Genomic DNA, 18,776 nt, shown 5'->3' with positions numbered 1-18,776 from the left:
AAAGGAAGGTCTGAACCCACAGTTTCAGAACCAGGAAGTACAAAGATTGCCGCTGGTTTGCAAGCTGACAGGATGTGGTAAATGTTAGCCCTCCTCCAGGAAGTCTGACATACTGTGGCCCTGCAGCTAAAGGTGCTCATCAACCGGCTCACTGGAAGCAAAGTGGGTAGCTGCACCCACCCCCTCAACCCCCACCCCAGAAGCCCCTCTGCCGCACCACTCTTGGAAGGAGAAAAGGAAGTGGTCAAAGGTAGGAGATTCAGATTAGATGTGCAGCTCTGATCTTCCTAGCTTCCCACCTGGCATAGGGTGCTCTCAGCCTGGGCCCGTTCTTCATCCCTCTGTGCCCGGATGGCCTCAGTTTCTGCTTGCTGCTCCCTCAGCCTCATTTCCAGCTCCATTTTCTCCCCCTCTAGGCTTTCCAGAGCCTTATCCAGCTCCTGCCGGTGTTGGGAGCACTCTTTCTCCTGGCCAATGAAGGGAACACTATTAGAACCAGATGAGGGAGGAGAGGAGGCAGAGGAGCCCTGGTTTGGAATAAGAAGTATCTCTACTGCTCACCAGCTGTGTGACCTTGGTACTTCTCTAAGTTTGTTTCCTCATCTGTATCACTGAGCCAGCAGGAAATAATGACGATTCCACAGGAACCAAAATCAAAGTGGGACTGGTGATCCAGAAAGGTAAAGGAACACAACACTGGCTTCCACTGGAGGCATTTGCTGTACCCTAGTAACCTTGAAATTCATCTTATGGCTATGTAGGGAAAAGAAAATAGTCGTTGTGGTAGTTTGAAGTTGTATGTACCCCAGAAAAGAGAACCTGCAGATAAAACCAGCTAATCCATTCCTGTGGGTGTAGACCTATTGTAAGTGGGACTTTTTTATTAGGTTATTTTAGTTGAGGAATGGGTCTTAATCGTCTTTCAGGAGTCCTTTATAAGAGGATAAGGGACACACCAGAAAAAACAGGGAGAAACACCCAGAGAAGTTTAGAGAAAAAGCCACAGATGGAGAAGCCAGAAGCTGAAGCAATGAAACCCAGGAGAAAAGGACTAGCAGACATTGACATGTGCCCTGCTATCTGACAGAGAAGCCCAAGCTTGCCGGTGAACAGTCTTCAGAGAAGGTATCGACCTGCTGAAACCTTAATTGGGACATTTTCATGGCCTTAGAACTGTAAATTTGTAAGCTAATAAATCCCCAGTTTCTGGTATATTGCATTTCGTCAGCTTTAACAAACCAAAACAGTAGTCAAAGGGTGAGGAGTCTCATAGGAAAGTCTCACATGAGACTAGACCTCCAGAGGGCAATACCAGGGTTCAGCAAACTAGGGCCATGGCCAAATCTGGCCTATCACCTGTTGCTGTATGGCCCATGAGCTACGAATGATTTTTACATTTTTAATGGTTGAAAAGAAGTCAAAACAAGAAAAATATTTTGTAACATGAAAATTATAAGAAATTTAAATTTCAGTGCCCAGGCATGAAGTTTTATGAACACAGCCATGCTCATCTATTCATGTATTGTCTTTGGCTGGTTTTGTGCTATGTGTGCTTTGTGACAGACACTATATAGTCAGCAAAATCTAAAATATTTAGTTTCTTGCCCTTTGCAAAAAAAAAAAAATACACACACACACACACACACACACACACACACACACACACACACATATATAGCCATCTGCTGGGCTATACTGCCCTCAGTATAAGGGTAAACATAAAGAGGAGGCAGGGGAGAGACAGAAGAAAGGAAGAGAAGGAAGAGAAGGAAGAAAGGAAGGAATAAAGGAAGGAAGGAAAAAAGGAAGGAAAAAGAGAGAGAGAGAGAGAGAGAAGACAAAAAAATCCTACAGAAAGGAATAGAACGGCAAAAAAATTTGCTTGTTTCAACATTCATGCAACAGAAAAAAAAAATATTCCTGAGAATTTTAACCTTAGGCTAGTCTTTAGATTCAGAGCCTGAATGTGGTCAAAAAAATTTAAAACAGAAGTTTATTTTAAGGTGGTTCTAGAATTCTAGTCCTCCAGTTCCCTGACAGAAGCAAATGTAAGTACTCTGGAGAATACCTTCTTTGCCTCAGGCCTAAAAGGATTCTCAAAGAAAAATTTCCAAAGAGAACATAAGCTGAGAGCCAAGAATCACAAAACACAGAGAAACAAGGCTATGAAAAAGAGTCAACGGCAACAACATATAACAGAATCAACACCCCCAAAATTTTAGTTATTAGAATTATTAGACAGAATAAATATTTCATGGGTTTGAGGAAGTTAAAGAGGGGACTGAAAATATAAATTGGGAAAAAGAGACTAAAAATGACCAAGAATATTTGAAAAATAACCAAACAAAACATCCAGAAATAAAAAATTTAATAAGTGAAATTTGAAACTTGATGAATAGACTAAACAGAAGATTAAACACAGCTAAAAAGGAAAACTGGTAGTAGAAGAGAGCTGAAGAAATCATCCAGAACACAGTGTGGGGAGAGAAAAACAAACATGGGCAACATAAGAGAGAGTTAAGATACATGGAGGATAGAATAAGAACGTCTGACTCTACAGACCTGGACTCGAATGAGAGTCAAGAAAGAGAGTGGGGAAGAGACAATATTTGAAGAGATAATAATGAGAATTTTCCAAAATTGATGTTACATCATAAAATGTCACATTCAGGAAGTCCAATAATCCCAACAGAATAAACAAAAGAAGCACACACCTAAACACAAGAAACTGCAGAACGGTTAAGGTGAAAGCTAACTTCTCAATAGCAGCAATGGAAGCATCAAAATACTGAGAGAAAACTATCATCCTAGAATTTTATACTCAATGAAACTATCTTTCAAGAATAAAAGTAAAATAAAAACATTTTGAGACAAAGAAATAGAATATTTCTGAATTTCTATATAACAGACCCTCATTTTAGGCAGAAGGAAAATAATTCCAGACAGAAGTCCTGATACGCAAGAAGGAATGGTGACCGAAACAATTTGTAAGTTTGTCAGTGTACCTAAAAAAAAACATTTATTGCATAAAATAATAAAAGTAACTTGTGATGTTAAAAAACGAGTAAGACCAGAATAAAAATAAAACCCATAGAACTATACAATACATAGAATGAACCTTAATGTAAACTATGGATTATAGTTAACAGTATAATTATAATAATACTGTTTCAACAATTTTAACAAAGGTACCAGACTACTACAAAATGCTAATAATAGGGAAAACTAAGGGGTAGAGGGGAACTCTGTACTAGCTGTACTAGCTGAATGATTTTTCGGTAAACTTACAACTGCTCTAATAAAAAATATTTAAAAAATAAAAAAAAACTATTTAGAACTGTAATACTGATCAAAATAGCACAAGGGTTGGAAAGGAGTGAATGTTCTGAGGTCCTTGCGTCCTTCAGGAAAACGGCGAAAGTACTGATAACTTAAGACTTTATTGAATACGGATTTAAAAATATTAAGAATAACCACTAAAAGAATAAAATGCTAGAGTATATAGCATCCAAACTAGTAGAGAGGAAAAAAGAGGTGAGAAAATAACATAACTTAATTATCCAATTTAATCTTCTAAAAGAAGTTAAGAAAGGTGATCTTCTCTCCCCAAAAAAGGTGATCTCTTCCTCCCCTCACCTCTCCCAAGAAAAATTATGTAAGACTGTAGAAATAAATCCAAATGCATCCATATTCACAATAAAAGCAAATGGACTAAGTTATATAATTAAAAGACAAAAGAAAAACAGTTCTGAATGGAGAAGAAAGGGTCCAAGGAATTCCTGTGCTCCTTTTACCTTCTGGGGGCCACTTTAACAATCCCGAATCCCAAGGTTCGCTCTTAATTCTCTATAAATACCAAAACAACAATAATGGCTAATACAAATATAGAGCTTACTATATGCCAGGAACTGTTCTTAGTATTTTTCATACATCAAGTCATTTACTAGATAGAAGCTGGATTTTACACCTTGGTGATGAGCTGTTCAGGTTTCACTCTTAAAAGCAGCAATATGGAGGCCGAGAGTTGGCAGGTGGAGCTCTCACTTAGGGGAGGCCATGTCTGCCTCTCCCAGCCCCCAGCCACATCCACCACCTACCCATTTCTCCTGCAGGCGGGACAATTCCTCTTCATGAGCTACCTTCTGCTGCCGCAAGGCAGTCTGGCCCTCTTGCTCAGCCCGAGCCAGCTGTCTGGCTGCTGCATCTCGCTCCTGCTCTGCCCGGCTCCGTTCAGTGTCCAGTTCCAACTTCAGGCACCTCACCTCCCCTAAAATGCCAGGGACAGGATCAGGTCTCCTGTCACCCCACCTCACCCCACCTCACGAGCCCCTCCTGTCTCAGAGGCCTTGGGCCTGGCTGCAGAAGGACCCCATCCTCCCACTGCCTTCCTGGCTTTCCACATCCCCATGGAACGGAATGTACTCCATCCCAGCTGAGTTCTCACCTTGGATCACTTCTTTGGCTTGAGTGACAGTCTGAATCTGGACCTCCAGCTGCCCCTTGGTGACCTCTATCAGAGAACTCTGCTGTTGAGCCTCAAACAGATTGCTCTCCAGTAGTTCCTTAGCTGAGCTGTGAGGTTCAGAAATCAAGAAGAGTTCTTACCCTTCAAGCTCCTTACTCTTCCTTAAGAGAAGTTGGGTTCTGAGTACTGGCTACCTGGGAAACTTAGGGGAGCATCTATAAACATATAACTCTTTTAGAACCCATATACTTAGGGCAGGGAGCTTAGCTTGGCTACCTCTTGCCTTGCAAAACGCTCTCTGTCCTTGGCTGAACTGGCCAAGGCCCTACCTGAGACCCAGTAGTTGTTCAGAGAGGCCCTGCCGGTCCCGCTCCACGGCTTGCAGCCGCACCTCTAGAGCTGCCCTCTCTCGTACCAGGGCCTCCTTCTCCTGGACTGCCCTGGCAAGCACTTCTTCCAGTCGCTTTACCTCCTGGTGCAGCTGCTCCAGCTGAGCTGTGGCTGCCTCTTGCTGGTGACGCACCTGAGGGGAAGAAATTGGTGTGATGCAAAGCAGGAGCAGCATGCAGCAGCCAGGCAGGGGCTGGGGCTGCTACTAGCAGGTTAGAGTCATTGGTTTTCCAGAGATTCTGGGTGCAGACCTGTAAACCCAGAGCACTGGCCACTCAGTACCAAGTAGCATTTATCTACTTCCCTGATCCTTCAAGGAGCTTTTGGTCTAATTATGAAGACATGTAGACAGATAATTACAATATAGTTTGAAGGGTATGGTGGTTGAAATAAGCTATTAATGCACACAAGAGAGGCACCTAACTCAAATTGGGGCTTGTGAAGTAGGGGGTAAGGAGAGTGAGGTATTGGTGAAGAATTCAGTTCCTGAACTAAAATCTGAAAGATGACTAGAGGTTAAGCAAGCAAAGAAAGGGAGGGGCATTCTGGGGCATGGAAAGACCTAGAATCAAAAGAGAGTATGACCTGCTTTAAGGATGGCAGATAACTGAATAAAACTGGAGGGTCTGAAAGGTCCGTTTCAAAAGCTGTGGGGCTGGCATTATCCTGAAAGCAATAGGGAACCACCGAGGACTTCCAAGTAAGGGAAGAACATGATCAAATCTGTATTTCCTTCAGAACAATGGTTGCCTTGGTGTAAGGGGGACTGTGGGGATTGACTGCAAAGGGCACAATGGAACTTTCTGGGGTGATGAAGATGTTCTATATCTTGACTGGGGTGTTGGTTTAAGCAGTGTTTATGTTTGTCAAAACTCATCAAACTATACATTTAAGACCTTATACCTCAACAGAATTAGGTAAATTTAAAAATAATTTATATTTCAAACAGATCACACTATTAGCATCTACCACATGGGCAGAAAGAATTTCATTATTTCTATTCAATATGACTGTCTACCTCTAAAATTCATGTAAATAAACTGAAAAACTATTAGAACTAATAATATAGTATAGCCATATATAAGATAATACATAAAATCAACACCTTTCTTATGTTATCAGCAATAAACAATTAGAAAATATAATTTACCAACAATAGGTACAAATTAACTAGGAGTAAAGTTAATAAGAATTGTACAAGAAATATCTATATAAGGGAAACTGTAAAACTTTACTGAAAGACAAAAAAGACTAAATAAGTGAACTCAACATTATAATATGTGAGTTCTCTACCAAATTAATCTATAAATTCAATGTAGTCTCTAGCAAAATTCTAACAGGATTTTTAATGGGAAAAATACATACACACATATATAAATGTATATATTTGTATGTACCCAAAGATTACATGTCTATAAATATGTATGTTAGTATGTAAATATAGAAAATATCTACAGGATACATAACAAACTAAGAGTAGTTATGTCTGGCAATTGTTTAAAAATGTAGCTTATGGGGGTGACAATGTGATTGGGAAAGCCATACGGACCACACTCCTCTTTGTCCAATGTATGGATGGATGAGCAGAAGAATGGAGGCCAAAAAAAAAAAAAAAAAAAAAAAGGCCCCCAGTGTTACTTTTTACTTTATTTGTTCTTTTTCACTTTAATTTTTATTCTTATTATTTTTGTGTGTGTGGTAATGAAAATGTTCAAAAATTAATTTTGGTGATGAATGCACAATTACATAATGGTACTGTGAGCAACTGAATGTATGCTTTGTATATGATTGCATGGTATGTGAATATATCTTGATAAAATTGAATTAAAAAAAAAGAATAGTTATGTCTGGGATGAGGAGTGAGATTAGCTGGGTTGAATTAAAAGGCATTTCCTTAACTTTTTATTTTGAAATAAGAAGCTTTAAAAAGAGTACAAAGAGGTCCTTGTATCCTTCATTCAGTTCCCCCAATGGTAACATCTTACATAACCATAATACAATATCAAAGCCAGCAAACTGACACTAGCACAATTTAGAAGAGGCATTTTCACCTTTACTCTAGATTATTTTTATTTAAATATATTTGTCTGTATTTGTATATTTTTTTTAAAAGAACTAGAGATTGGAGAGGAGGTTGGAAGCAGGGAGACCAATGAAGAAGCTGTTACAAGAATTAAAGTGGAAGACGAACAGGGCCTGAGTTAAGGAGGGACAAATGGGAGTGGAAAGGAGAGGAGAGAGTCAAGTGATATTAAGGTGGCAGAACTGGTGAAGAGGAGCCACACAAGTTGAAGCTGCAATCTCTTGTATATGTACTGTCACTGTCAACAATGGGTTTTCTTTTTGAGAGTTAATATGGGGAAGAGAGTTCATCGAAATGTTTAGGAGAAGAAAGGAGTATAATAAAAACAAATCTGGAAATCTGTTTCTGTAATAATCACAATTAGTATGTATACACCATAAATCCTCATTATTCATGAATTCCATATTTGCGAATTCACTTAGCTAAAAATTATTTGTAACCCCCCAAATCAATACTCATGGTGTTTCCCAATTGCTCGTGAACATGTGCAGAGTGGCGAAAAATTTAAATTGCCTTATGCACCCATTCCCAGCTGAGGTTGAACAAGGTGACACTCTGCCTTCCTGCCTTCTTGTTTCTGTTCTCAAACTGTAAAAAAAACGCCCTTTTCACAGCATGTTTAATGCCACATTTTCCATGTTTTTGTGCTTTTTCTTGTTGATTTTGCTGTTTAAAATGGCCCCCAGGTGCAGTGCTGAAGTTTTGCCTTGTGTTTCTAAGTGCAAGACTGTGATATGCCTTACAGAGAAAATACAAGTTTCATTCAGGCATGAGTTATAGTGCTGTTGGCCATGAGTTCAGTGTTAAGTGAGTCAACAATATATATTAAAAAAGGTGTCTCTAAACAGAAATACATATAAAACAAGGTTACATATTGATTGGTTGGCAAAATGTGACCAGGCTCACAGGAATCACTTCCCCAAGGAGCAGTGGTTCAGTAGTCACTAATTCAATGCTCCTGACAACCATATAGACCGTAACTACCACAAATAATGAGAATCTGTATACATTTATTCTCCAGAAAAAAAACAGAAGATATGCACCAAACTAGAGAAGCTGGTTATTTCTACTAAATAAGACTTTCACTTTATGAATCATTTCTAAAGTGTTTTAATTATTTACAATGAGCATGTATTATACCTCTAAGATGATGATGTTTAGTCAGTCTTCTCACCTCGCTCAGTTTCTCTTGAATTTCTTCCTTCTCTTCATAGAGGCCCCTGAGATGTGCCTGTAGCTCAGTCCCACTCTCCTCTGCTTTCTGCAGCTGCACCTCCAGGTGAGTTTTCTTTTCCCACAGAGCTTCCCTGCTTCTCTCAGCCTCTTCCAGGTCCATTTGCAAAGTGTTTCTCGCCTGCTCTGCTGTCTCCATTCTGCTGCACACAGACTGGTTCTCCTGCTCTAACTACTGGCCAAAAAGGGAAGGGGATACAGTGCATAAAAGACAAATGGCTACAGCTTAGGGATCACTTGAAATACAAGTGATATTTGAATTTATTCTCCAAAGGTGAACATAGGAGAGTGCTTAATAAGAGAGGCGGAAAATCCATTCATATACTCTAGCACCTATATTCTGGGTACTAAAAGGGCTGGATGCTAGGAGAGAAAAAAAAAAGGGGGCAAAATCCTGCTCTCAAAAAAATCAGATTAATGGGACACAAAACATTTCTGGGGCTTAAGGGAATGAGAGTAGCGAGGAAATGTGTTAAATTTGCATTTTATAAGAGAAGATTCTTTGGGACATAGGATCTTTGGCAGTTCCTTTCCTGGTAATAGCTATCATCTCATACAACAGCATTAAAAACCTAAATTTTTTTAAACCAGAGGACATGGGTTGCTTCCTTGCCCTGGTAATTTTCCCTATAGTCCAAATGTGGTTCTGTTTTGGGTGTGGGAAGGAAATATTTTTAATGGCTAAGCCCAATTCTTATAGTCTTTGCTCTCCCTCTGCATTATAAATGTTCCTTTTCCTCATTTCAGGACTATATTTGCGAGCTAGTATATCTTGAGCTAATCCATTTAAGAACTCTTCCCTGTCATAAACACCTGCTTCAGCTGACACTAGCTTGCCTTCAATCAGGGCCCAGTCCTAACCCAACAATGAGAGAAATCTTTGCTCACCTGGAGAAGCTGCTGGTTCAGCCCAACTTTATCTAAGACCAAAGCTTCATTTAAGGCACTGAGTTTGACAGCTGCAGCCCGAAGATCAGCTACCTCTGCCTTCAGGCTGTTCTCAGAACCTGACAGCTCTGCAATGGACTGTTCTGCCTAAAAACAAAGAGTTTCCTATTTCCAGTTCTTTTTGCAACAGTAAACAGCTCACATATCCAACACCTGCTGCTTCCTTTGTACAAAGATCAGTTAACACTTCATTCCCTCTGTTACAATCTAAGCAAATATCACCATTTGTTCATTCATTGATTTATTGATGAGTAAGACAGGAGCTCACAGCATAGAGGCACAGACACTATATAAAATGTAAGTACAAGGTGATCTTGGAACTCAAAGAAAGCATTAATTCAGTTTGGGGAGGTCAAAAATGCTTGGTAGAGGAGCTGACAATTAAGTTGGGTATTGAGGCTGAGAAAGAGTTTGACAGTTGAAGAGGGAGGAAAGAGGTAGTCCAGGCATGGGGAAAAGTATATGCAAAATATTAGAGTCATGAAAGAACACGGTATAACAAGAGGATACAATTAGTGCTGTGTGGCAGGAGTAAAGGCTTGTGAGGAATTAGGATGGAGGATTTGGAGTGAACGAGGAGGCTAGAAACACATTGGGCCAGATGGCAAAGGACTTTGAATGGGGCACCAAAGAGTTGAGTTAGGAAGTCACTGAAGACTTTTTTAATTGTGAAATATAACATATACAGAAAAGTGATAACTTTCAAAGTACAATTTAACAAGTAGTTATAGAGAAAACTGCAAAGAATGTTATGGGTTACAGTTCCACCATTTCAATTATTTCCTTCTAGCTGTTCTAATACCCTAGAAACTAAAAAAAAAAATACACATATATATATTTATATGAAGATTCGGTATTCATAATCCTTTGTTAAATCCTATCTTGTCTGTTGCTACCCCTCCCTCTCGTTTGATCACTGTCTCAATCTTCAGGAATATCTGAGCAGTGACCACCCTAACTTGTTCCTATTGAAAATGGGTGTCAGCATTAGGGGGATGGGGGATGCATCTGGTTGATGTTCTTAAAGAGGCATTACTGAAGACTTTTAAGAAAGAGACTGACATAACCAGATTTATACTTTAGAAAACACATTCTAATTTCAAAACAGAGGGTATATTGGAAGGGAGAAAATCCAGAAGCAGAGATCAGTAAGTGAAGCATGAAATATGAAGGGTCATAGCTTGATAAGTGAAGAATGAGGGAGGCTACATAATTTACCTAAAAACACATCTTCTAAGCCATGTACCCACCAAGTGAGAAGAGGAGGCCTACGCACCCTAGCCAACGCTGCAGTCACTTCTGTTTGCTCTTGCCTCAGTAACTCCCCTTCCAGGCGACTCGACTCCAGGGTTTCCCGAAGAGTGATCAGTTCACTGAGTGACTCCGCCTGTTTGGCTTCCAGGCCCACCAGCGTCTCCTGACTAACACGAGAAGGAGGGGAGTCTAGAGGTAGTCTTAGGGAGTGGCCACACCCGAAAACGTGAGAGAAATATAAATTACATCTGCTATGTGAAAGAATGAGGAAGGTCTCTAAAAACTGATAAAGAAAGAGCTCCAAGACATATAGCTAAGTGAAAAAAACAAAGCGCTGAACGATATATACAATACTCTATTTTTTATTCAAGAAGTTAGGGAAAATAAGCATATACATTTCTATTTGCATAGAGCACCACTGGAAAGATAAACAAGAAATTAATTAAAATGGTTACCTATAAGGGGAAATGGGATAGAGGGGATGGCGTATGTGTGAGACTTCTCTGTGTGTATCTTTTTACATAGTCTTGATTTTATGAATGTATTATTGATTCAAAAAAATTAAATTTAGAAACATATAATTATCTCTGTGGATTGTCTGACTTTCCCCTTGGTACACAGGAGATCATTCCTAGCACAAGTCAGGATCCTTTGGCAGTCCTTTAAAATTCCATTACTATGCCTACTAGGTACAAAGAACTACAGGAGCAGGAAAGGAGGGGGATATATCCAAAATAAAGAAGATACTGTCACTGCTATCAGTTACTGAAGACCAGCCATATGCCAGGCTCTATGATGGCATTTTGCAAACACTGCTCTAATCTTCCCAACAACTCTTCAAGGTGAGTATCATCATCCTCATTTTACAAATAAAGTAATTGGTCAAGTGACAGAGCCATAATTTAAACTAAGCTGCTGCCTGGTTCTAAAGCCCTTGCTCTTTGATATTAGACGGAATTCATAGGCAAATTACAGATTGGCTGGGAAAATAATCCAAAATCAAGGTTCCTTTATTCTGGGTTTCCCTTTCTTATCCAGCTCATTTTCCATTATTTTCCAGTATAAGCCCTCCCTTGTAGCCAGCCCAGCCTTCTCTGAACATGCTATGTTCAGTCTTCTCTGAACTTTCCTGCCCACTTTCCTTTGCTAATCTCTATTTCACCCTTCTCTACTCTCTACCAACCAAAATATGTCAAGGTACAGCTCAAAGACTACCCCCTCCTCCATGGAGCTTTCCCTAGTCCTCAATATTACCTGTTATTCTTGTCTCCCAAAGGACCTAGCTTGATGCTCTATTTTCCTCATATTTCTTCTGATTTCATGCCCCAGTTTTTTACTTGTCTTGAGAGCAGTGCTTATGTCTTACTAATTTCTGTATCCTCCAAAGTACCTCATCCATTTGCTCTGGAAAGCATGGATGAACTTTCTTCATTTATCTTTCTACAAAGGAAGGTGCTGTAGGCTAATCTGGACCCACTGTATGCCAGGCTTCAATTTATTCCACTTTTCAAAAGGGGGAATCGGTGAGAGTGACGAGGGTAGGAACTGAAGGGAAGAGTAGGTCCAGTGAGGAGGGTTCTAGTCACACTCACAGACGCTCCCTTTCCCGCGCAGCCAGGTGCAGTTCTTCTAGTTGCTCCTCCCTCTCCCCCTGGGCAGAGTCCCCCTGTAACTGAAGCTCCACGTTTGCCCGTCGCAGTCGCCATGCCTCCTGCTCCAACACCTCCAGTTGCTGCTGCAGCTCCTCCCTGGCCTTCTCCAGGAGCTCTCGTTCCCTGGAAGAGGAAGGAAACCAGAGACAAGCAGAGACCTTGCAACCTAAAATCCTTCCTGTAAGCAGACATCGCAAGGTCAAAGGGGAGAGGTGCTGTTTCCTGTAAACATCTCATCTTCCTTTTTGAGCAGAAGAAATCTCTTTTTATAATCACCAAGGTGATTGGGAAGTGAGAAGGAAAGAGCAGAATACAAAGCAAAGGAGCCCTGTGCAGTGCTGGGTCACACAAACAGAGGGTCAAAAACACGATGGCAGTGGACAAACTGCCGATGAGGACTGAGACCAGGGGTAGAAGGTGAGATGAACAGCCTGTTTGCTCACCTGCTGAGAGAGTCTACCTCTCCCTGGAGGTCCACAGTCTGCCCTGCCAGTGTGTCCCGCTCCCCAGTGAGCTTCTGCAGCCGCTGTCTCAAGGCCTCACCCTCTTCCTCCCACTGATCATGCTGCTGCTGCAAGAAGCTCATAGCCTCCTGACAGCCTGCAAGCTGCTGCCTTAGGTCCTGTGGAGGGAGAGCAACAGGAATGAGATAATGGGCAAAAGGGCAAGGGGAAGGATGTCAGAAGCCCCAAAGCAGGGTTGAACAAGGGAGCTTGGAGCTGGTGCATTAAGGGTAAACTGAGAATAAAGATGTAACCAGTTGAGAAAACAGAGGATCGGATTACTGAGCTTGTGTGTTGGGCCTTAGAGTTCATGATCTTCAGATGTTTTGTGGCTTGGAAGCTAAAGTCTGAGAGCCCTGGAAAAGTACAGGGGTACAATGGCACAGGGGGATAAGTGAGGCTGGAATCTAGAGTGGGGGAACGCTCACCCACACTCTCCCAGTGCTCCGTCTGCTAATCTTTGCACAGTGCTATAGAGGTGTGCCATTGGTATAGAGAATGTGCCTGTTACCCACAAGTACAACTGGGTGGACACAGAGAGATTCTAATGGGCACTTCGGAGAGTCTAATGAGCACCTCATGACTGGTCAACAAAGTAAAAGGGGCAGTCCAGGGTACCTGAGGCACAAATTAGACACCCACTAATGGAATGCTAGTGGTTCTTACCTGTACAGCCTGGCGTCTCCGAGTTATCACTGAACGCACCAGAGTAAGAGCCTTGTCTGGGTCCTGGGAGTCCAACTGGGAGGAGAGGCCACTAGAGTCCAACTCCAAGGAGCTCTCATGACCAGTGCCTTGGGCCATATTGTCCCCTTCTTCCACCATGGCCTGAAACCCAACACAGTGGGGTCACCACACTACTAAGCAAGACCTACAGTCCAGAAGACTTACAAAGCCTGGACAAATTTGATGTTTTCTTTCTTAGCTCCTCTCCTTGAGGGTGGTAGGGGCATCTAAGAGCCAAAAGGGTTGGGTCCTTCAACTCTCCACATTTGGTCCCTCAAACCTAGGACCAACAAGGCTAGAGCATTCCCTGTGGTAATAATAAATGAAGAAATGAAAGAAGAAGAGGCTATTGAGGTAATGAAGACCAGAATCCAGTCTCTGGCCTAAGAACTGCAGCTGACAATGAGAAAGAGGGTCTGTCCCATCAGGCAATACTAGACGTGAATGCTTAGCTAACCGTTAGGGTTCCTGTCTTCAAATACTCTCATAGAATGCACCCCCCCCCCCCCCATCATGCCCTAAGCTCTTAACACCTGCAGAGAGTGGCAATCTTGGCATGTTTGAGAGGACTTGGAGGCCTGGGGAGAGGAGTGAAGCACACCTTGGTTACCATGAACAGGAGTCTTACCAGTACCTGGGTTATATCCTTGATCACCTGCTGTAAAGACAACTTCTCTTCTTGGGCATTCCTACTAAGAGATGCCTCATGTTCCATTAATTCTGCATGATTTGTCTCCTGAACAGGGACAAAACAGAGCCCATGAGCCCAACTCTCAGATAAGAATTTATAATTCCAGGCCCCAAATTCAACCAGAGTTTCAATCTGTCTATTGTCAACCCCACTTCTTCCCTGACCACATGTGAATACTAATGCTGTCCTCAAGGAGTTTGAAAACAATGTGATGGAGTGATTATGAGTTCAGATTAATTGATTAAGAACTCCAAATTAGACTGCTTAGATTCAAGTTTTTATTCTATCACTTATTAGCTTGGTAACTGCTTCTTTGAGCTTCATTATCCTTCTCTTTAAAATAAGAATAATTAGCAGCAACTAATTCACAAGTTTGTTTTAAGGCTTAAATTAAAAAAAAAAAAAAGGGCAGGTAAATTACTCAACACAATGCCTGGCACAAACCAAATGCTCAATAAATGTGAGTTATTATTGGAAGAAGGAGACCTAAGGTTAAGCCAGGGAAACCTCTAACCCAAAGCTAGGAATAATTTTGAAGACTCAATATTTTCTCTCTTCCTTCCTATCATATTTGGGTTAGTGAAAGCTTAAAGACATAGGGCAGCCCAAAGGTTCAGTCTGGCCTGCAGCTATGTTTTGTTTAGCCTACATAAAACTTGAACCAACATTTATAAATTGAGAGATTTTGCACAAAAATCTGAACTTCTGGCTTTTCTCAAAAAGTTAACAAATGGACCACACACCCAGCCTCCATTCCTACATGGCAACAATTTACTGAAGTTGAACAGTGCCTGCCTCCTTTAGATGAGTCGTGTGTACTTTAGCTTCCTGCAATCCCTACCACTCCTGACTGTTGCCTTAATACTGAGACTCCTGCAGTACCAAAAACTAAGCATGACAGCACTAAAAAAACAGAATTCTTATAACTGGATCCACTTCACTCATTTACATTATCTGGGTGCTGTGGACATTTGAATTTGCCAATTCTTGACCAAAAGAAATCAAAAGGCATAAACAAGTCCAGTTTCCAGCTGATTCCAGCTTAGAGAAGATTAGGAGTGTGACTGTGGATAGGGGCTCAAGATCTGCCGAAAATCAGAGATCTGAAAATTCTTCGAGATGAAAGTAAATTTGTAATCAAGCCACAGGTTCTAAGTTCAACCTTAGATAATCCATTTGACAACATCCCTGGCAGATGTTAAGCCAGTGATACAAACTTCACTCCTTCATAAGACAGACTGTGACTGAACAGCTCTTGCTGTTAACCAGTATCTGCTACCCTGTAACTTCAGCCACTGATTTTGATTTTATCCACTTGGAAAACGTTAAACAAGTCAACTCTCTTTTCCCCACTGTCAGTCCTTCAGCTCTGTGAAGGCAGCCATCTCGTCTTTCTCAAGCCCTTTCTTCCCCAGGCTAAACACTGCAGTACTCCTCAGTTTTTTCCCATATGACAAAATTTTGAAACTACCCACACATTCCCCGTCCCAGTGACTCACTAGTTTGCCAAAGTGCCTCTTAATATGTGTGCCACCTCTTTCTGATAAGGATCCACTACATGCATATGGCATTGTTGTTTCCCCAGGAAAACAACAGGGATAGTAGAGTGTTCATAATATTTTCAAATGAATAAACGAATGAGTTAGTTAATTTTCAGGTTCAGCCAAAATTTATTTTTTAACTTTAGGGGATTTCATAGAAGCACATTAACTGGTCCCTGCACTACCTGTCCATAAAAGATAAAGAACCTACAAACCCATTCCCAACTCCTGTCCAGAACAAATGATCATGTACCAGGATCTCCATTGTCTCTCTCAGAGCCTTAACCATCTTTTCATAATCTTCATTTTGCTTCTGAGACTGGGTCAGAAGAGCAGAAAGCTCAGTTACCCTAAAGAGAAGAGCACAGCACGGTCACCTGGGCAGCCCACTGCTGTGGACAGAGCTACTAGACAGTACACCCATCTCCAACATAGACACTCCCACTGCAGCCTCTCCAGAATCGCCCGGGTGCCCCCAGCCCCTCTGCATTCCCTGAATGCCACACAACGCTATAGCCTTGAACTGAGGGGAAGCCAAAAACCACTCAAAACACATGCAGGGATTTACCACATCTTAAGGCTGGAACACATGTTTGGGGGCCCAAGAGCTGAAGGAAAGCCCTGGCCCAGGCCCTTCCAGGCCCCGCTTGATCTTGAAGTCAAGCACCCTGAAGCCAGTAAGAACATCAGAATTGCCACATGGGATAGTCTCAAGGTCTCTCCAGCCCAAGGTTCTGACTCTGATAGGGGAAAAGGGGGGGCAATTTGGGGGAGATTAAGGTCAACATCTCTGATATTAACCTCAAAGTTCAAGGACATCTCCAAATTTCTTTATCATTTATCACTGTATCTTGGAGCTCAGTGCCTGTTGTTACATAAATAAATATCTCTTGAATGAATGTCATCCAGGAGTTCAAAATTTTTTTCAAGTCTTAATATCTTTATCCTGTACCAACTCTAAAAGCCTTAACTCGCTGTATGGTCATTCAATTATTGTGTCATTCGACAAACATTTATTGAGTGCCTACTACATGGTAGGCAAAGTGCAAAGCACTAGAAATGCAAAACTTACTAAGATATGGTCTCTGCCCTTATGCTTCTCAATGCCTCCACAACCAAAAGAAAACAAAGCAAAACACCTGCAATTTATGTACACTGCCAACAGCTGGTGACATAAACCTAGGCATGGGGTATGATCTGAACTTCATGCTGAGATTCAAATAGGGCTTTCTTCTTATGTCCCTGCCCTTATTTTCATTTTTTAAAACCTATTTTATTAGAATTCCCCAATTAAAACAGCATAACCAAGGAAAAAGGAAATTAAATAATCAGTGAGATACAATGAGACCAATTCTGTAACAAGCAGGTCAAAAGACCACTAATAGATTGGTTCTGCCTATTGAGGTCAAAGAAGGCTTCACAGAAGAGGCGGCATTTGAACTATGTCTCTGTGAGTAAAGCAGAGAGAGAGAGGGAGGCATTCCAGACTAAGGTCAGCATGTACAAAAGCAGGGAAACATAGAAGAGCTTGGCATATTCTGGAAATGGCAAGCAGTGTGGTATTGATAGAGCAAAGAGTCATAGCCAGCACTATAAATCAACAGGAGAGAAACAGAGCTGCAAGAGAGTCTGAGAACAGAGGCCAGTGACATGTCCCAATTGTGGCATTAGGTTTTAAACTGGACTCTCTCTGGCATACCTGCCCCTCTTAGGGTAGAAATACTCTTTGCGTCAACCCTGCCTAAACCTAACTCCCTAAGAGTTGCCCTCCGTGAACCTTCGTAGGACCCCAGCCCATCTCACCGATCCTGAAGTTCAGCCTTCTCCAGGTCCCCTTGACTCTTCAGGTGTATCAACTCCTGGCTCTTCGCATGGGCTTCCTTCTCCAGCTCCTGCGTTTTGGCTAGTAGCAGTAGCAGCTGGGATGGCTCACTCCTTTCCACTCTCTCAGATCCACTGGATTCTCGAGACTGAGCTCCCACAGTCAAGCGCAGACAACAGGTCAACAGGGAACCTGAAAGCCTCACATGCTCAGCTTTTAGCTCTGTCAGATCTCTGAGTACAAGCAAGGGAAAGAGCAAACTCCAATAGGGACCAGGCAAAGGAACATGGAGATCAGGCCTAATCAGGCCTAAGGAGCATGTCCGGAAAAATCATCTTAATCTAAAAATTCCACATCAAGGACCCCAAATCAGGACAATCTCCCTAATGTCCTCCTTATTCCATCCCTCCCCACCAAATATTCCACACACCATCACTCCCCAATGACCCCCTTCTACAATAGCCCACTGTCATAAATCTAGACTAGAACTACAAGGGGTGAATTGCCTCACTTCTTATCCCCACACTGACCTGTCAGTGGCTGACTTCATTTCCAGGAAGTGGCGTCGGAAGGTCACTACCTGCCGCCATAGACTGAGCAGGCGACCATGTTCCCCTTGCAGGTAGCCCTTGAAGAACTGTGAGTTTAGAAGCCCAAGTTATACCAAAGGGCAGAGGCTATCTGTGGCCAACACAGGAGTCTTGGATTCCTCCTGACTACTGGGAAGATGGGGAGGGGACTTATAGGAGCTTGCTTATGAATGGGTATCTATATTCAGGTTTATGCTGAAGGGCTTAATAAAGTTGGTTTAGGAGCCAAGAGGCCAAAGGAGACATTTCCTTTTCTGATCAGGCTCTGATTTCCTGATCAGACCTGAGCTAGATCAGAAAAGGAAATGTCTCCCCAGAGACCTCAAGAGATACCATCATTCATAGGCACTTAAAATCCTTGAACAGAGACGGAATTTTACACAAGTGCTACTAGGATGTTAGTTGGGTTTCTAAGAACAGCAATCATAACAAAATCACATTGTTTTGGTGTGCTATGACATCACCTGGGCTATAAAACATTGAAAGCCACACTAGTATAAGGTGTGAGACTATTTTCTAACTAGGTCTTCAGCAGAGAAAACAGATCAGCTTGAGAGTGTGCATTAATAGGCAGAGGCAGCCAAATGAAGTGCTTGTGGGTGCACTATAAATGGGCACATGGGCACATATAAATATGCATAGACAAAAAGACTGGAAAAATATATACCAAAATGTTATCACTGGTTACCTTCAGATGGTGAATTATGGTTGATTTTTATTTTATTCTTCATACTTTCCTGTATCTTCCAAATTCTTTATAATAATCACATATTACTTTTATAACTGGGATAAAAAAATAGACCAAGGGAAATACTTGCACATGCTTCAGTCTTTTTTCTTTCAGAATCACAGGATGGCTTATTTGTTTCCTCAGGAGT

General features: G+C 41.6%; 1 protein-coding gene and 1 long non-coding RNA gene across 6 annotated transcripts in view; one reads left to right on the top strand and one right to left on the bottom strand.

Moving 5' to 3' along the window:
• Positions 1-18,776, bottom strand: part of CEP250 (centrosomal protein 250) — a 57,083-nt gene that overhangs the window by 23,392 nt on the left and 14,915 nt on the right. For 4 of the 5 annotated variants that reach the window (XM_037811191.1, XM_037811194.1, XM_037811193.1 and 1 more), the window contains 14 exons: positions 17,839-17,945; positions 17,290-17,541; positions 15,740-15,836; positions 13,883-13,990; positions 13,195-13,356; positions 12,469-12,647; positions 11,966-12,148; positions 10,396-10,540; positions 9,060-9,206; positions 8,113-8,343; positions 4,795-4,988; positions 4,445-4,572; positions 4,098-4,267; positions 300-467 (listed from right to left, as the gene is read on the bottom strand). In XM_037811191.1, the coding sequence (XP_037667119.1) occupies positions 300-467; positions 4,098-4,267; positions 4,445-4,572; positions 4,795-4,988; positions 8,113-8,343; positions 9,060-9,206; positions 10,396-10,540; positions 11,966-12,148; positions 12,469-12,647; positions 13,195-13,356; positions 13,883-13,990; positions 15,740-15,836; positions 17,290-17,541; positions 17,839-17,945 (2,271 nt within the window). The remainder of the gene's footprint in view (positions 1-299; positions 468-4,097; positions 4,268-4,444; positions 4,573-4,794; positions 4,989-8,112; positions 8,344-9,059; positions 9,207-10,395; positions 10,541-11,965; positions 12,149-12,468; positions 12,648-13,194; positions 13,357-13,882; positions 13,991-15,739; positions 15,837-17,289; positions 17,542-17,838; positions 17,946-18,776) is intronic. The other variant, XM_037811195.1, reaches the window with a different exon arrangement.
• On the top strand, positions 126-14,393 carry LOC119515347. Its single transcript, XR_005213004.1, has 4 exons — positions 126-250; positions 8,153-8,217; positions 11,063-11,215; positions 11,988-14,393. It is a non-coding gene; the product is annotated as an uncharacterized LOC119515347 (long non-coding RNA).

This window comes from Choloepus didactylus, chromosome 19 (assembly GCF_015220235.1).
Source record: "Choloepus didactylus isolate mChoDid1 chromosome 19, mChoDid1.pri, whole genome shotgun sequence".
Lineage (NCBI taxonomy): Eukaryota > Metazoa > Chordata > Mammalia > Pilosa > Megalonychidae > Choloepus > Choloepus didactylus.
This window is presented reverse-complemented; position numbering and strand designations above follow the sequence as displayed.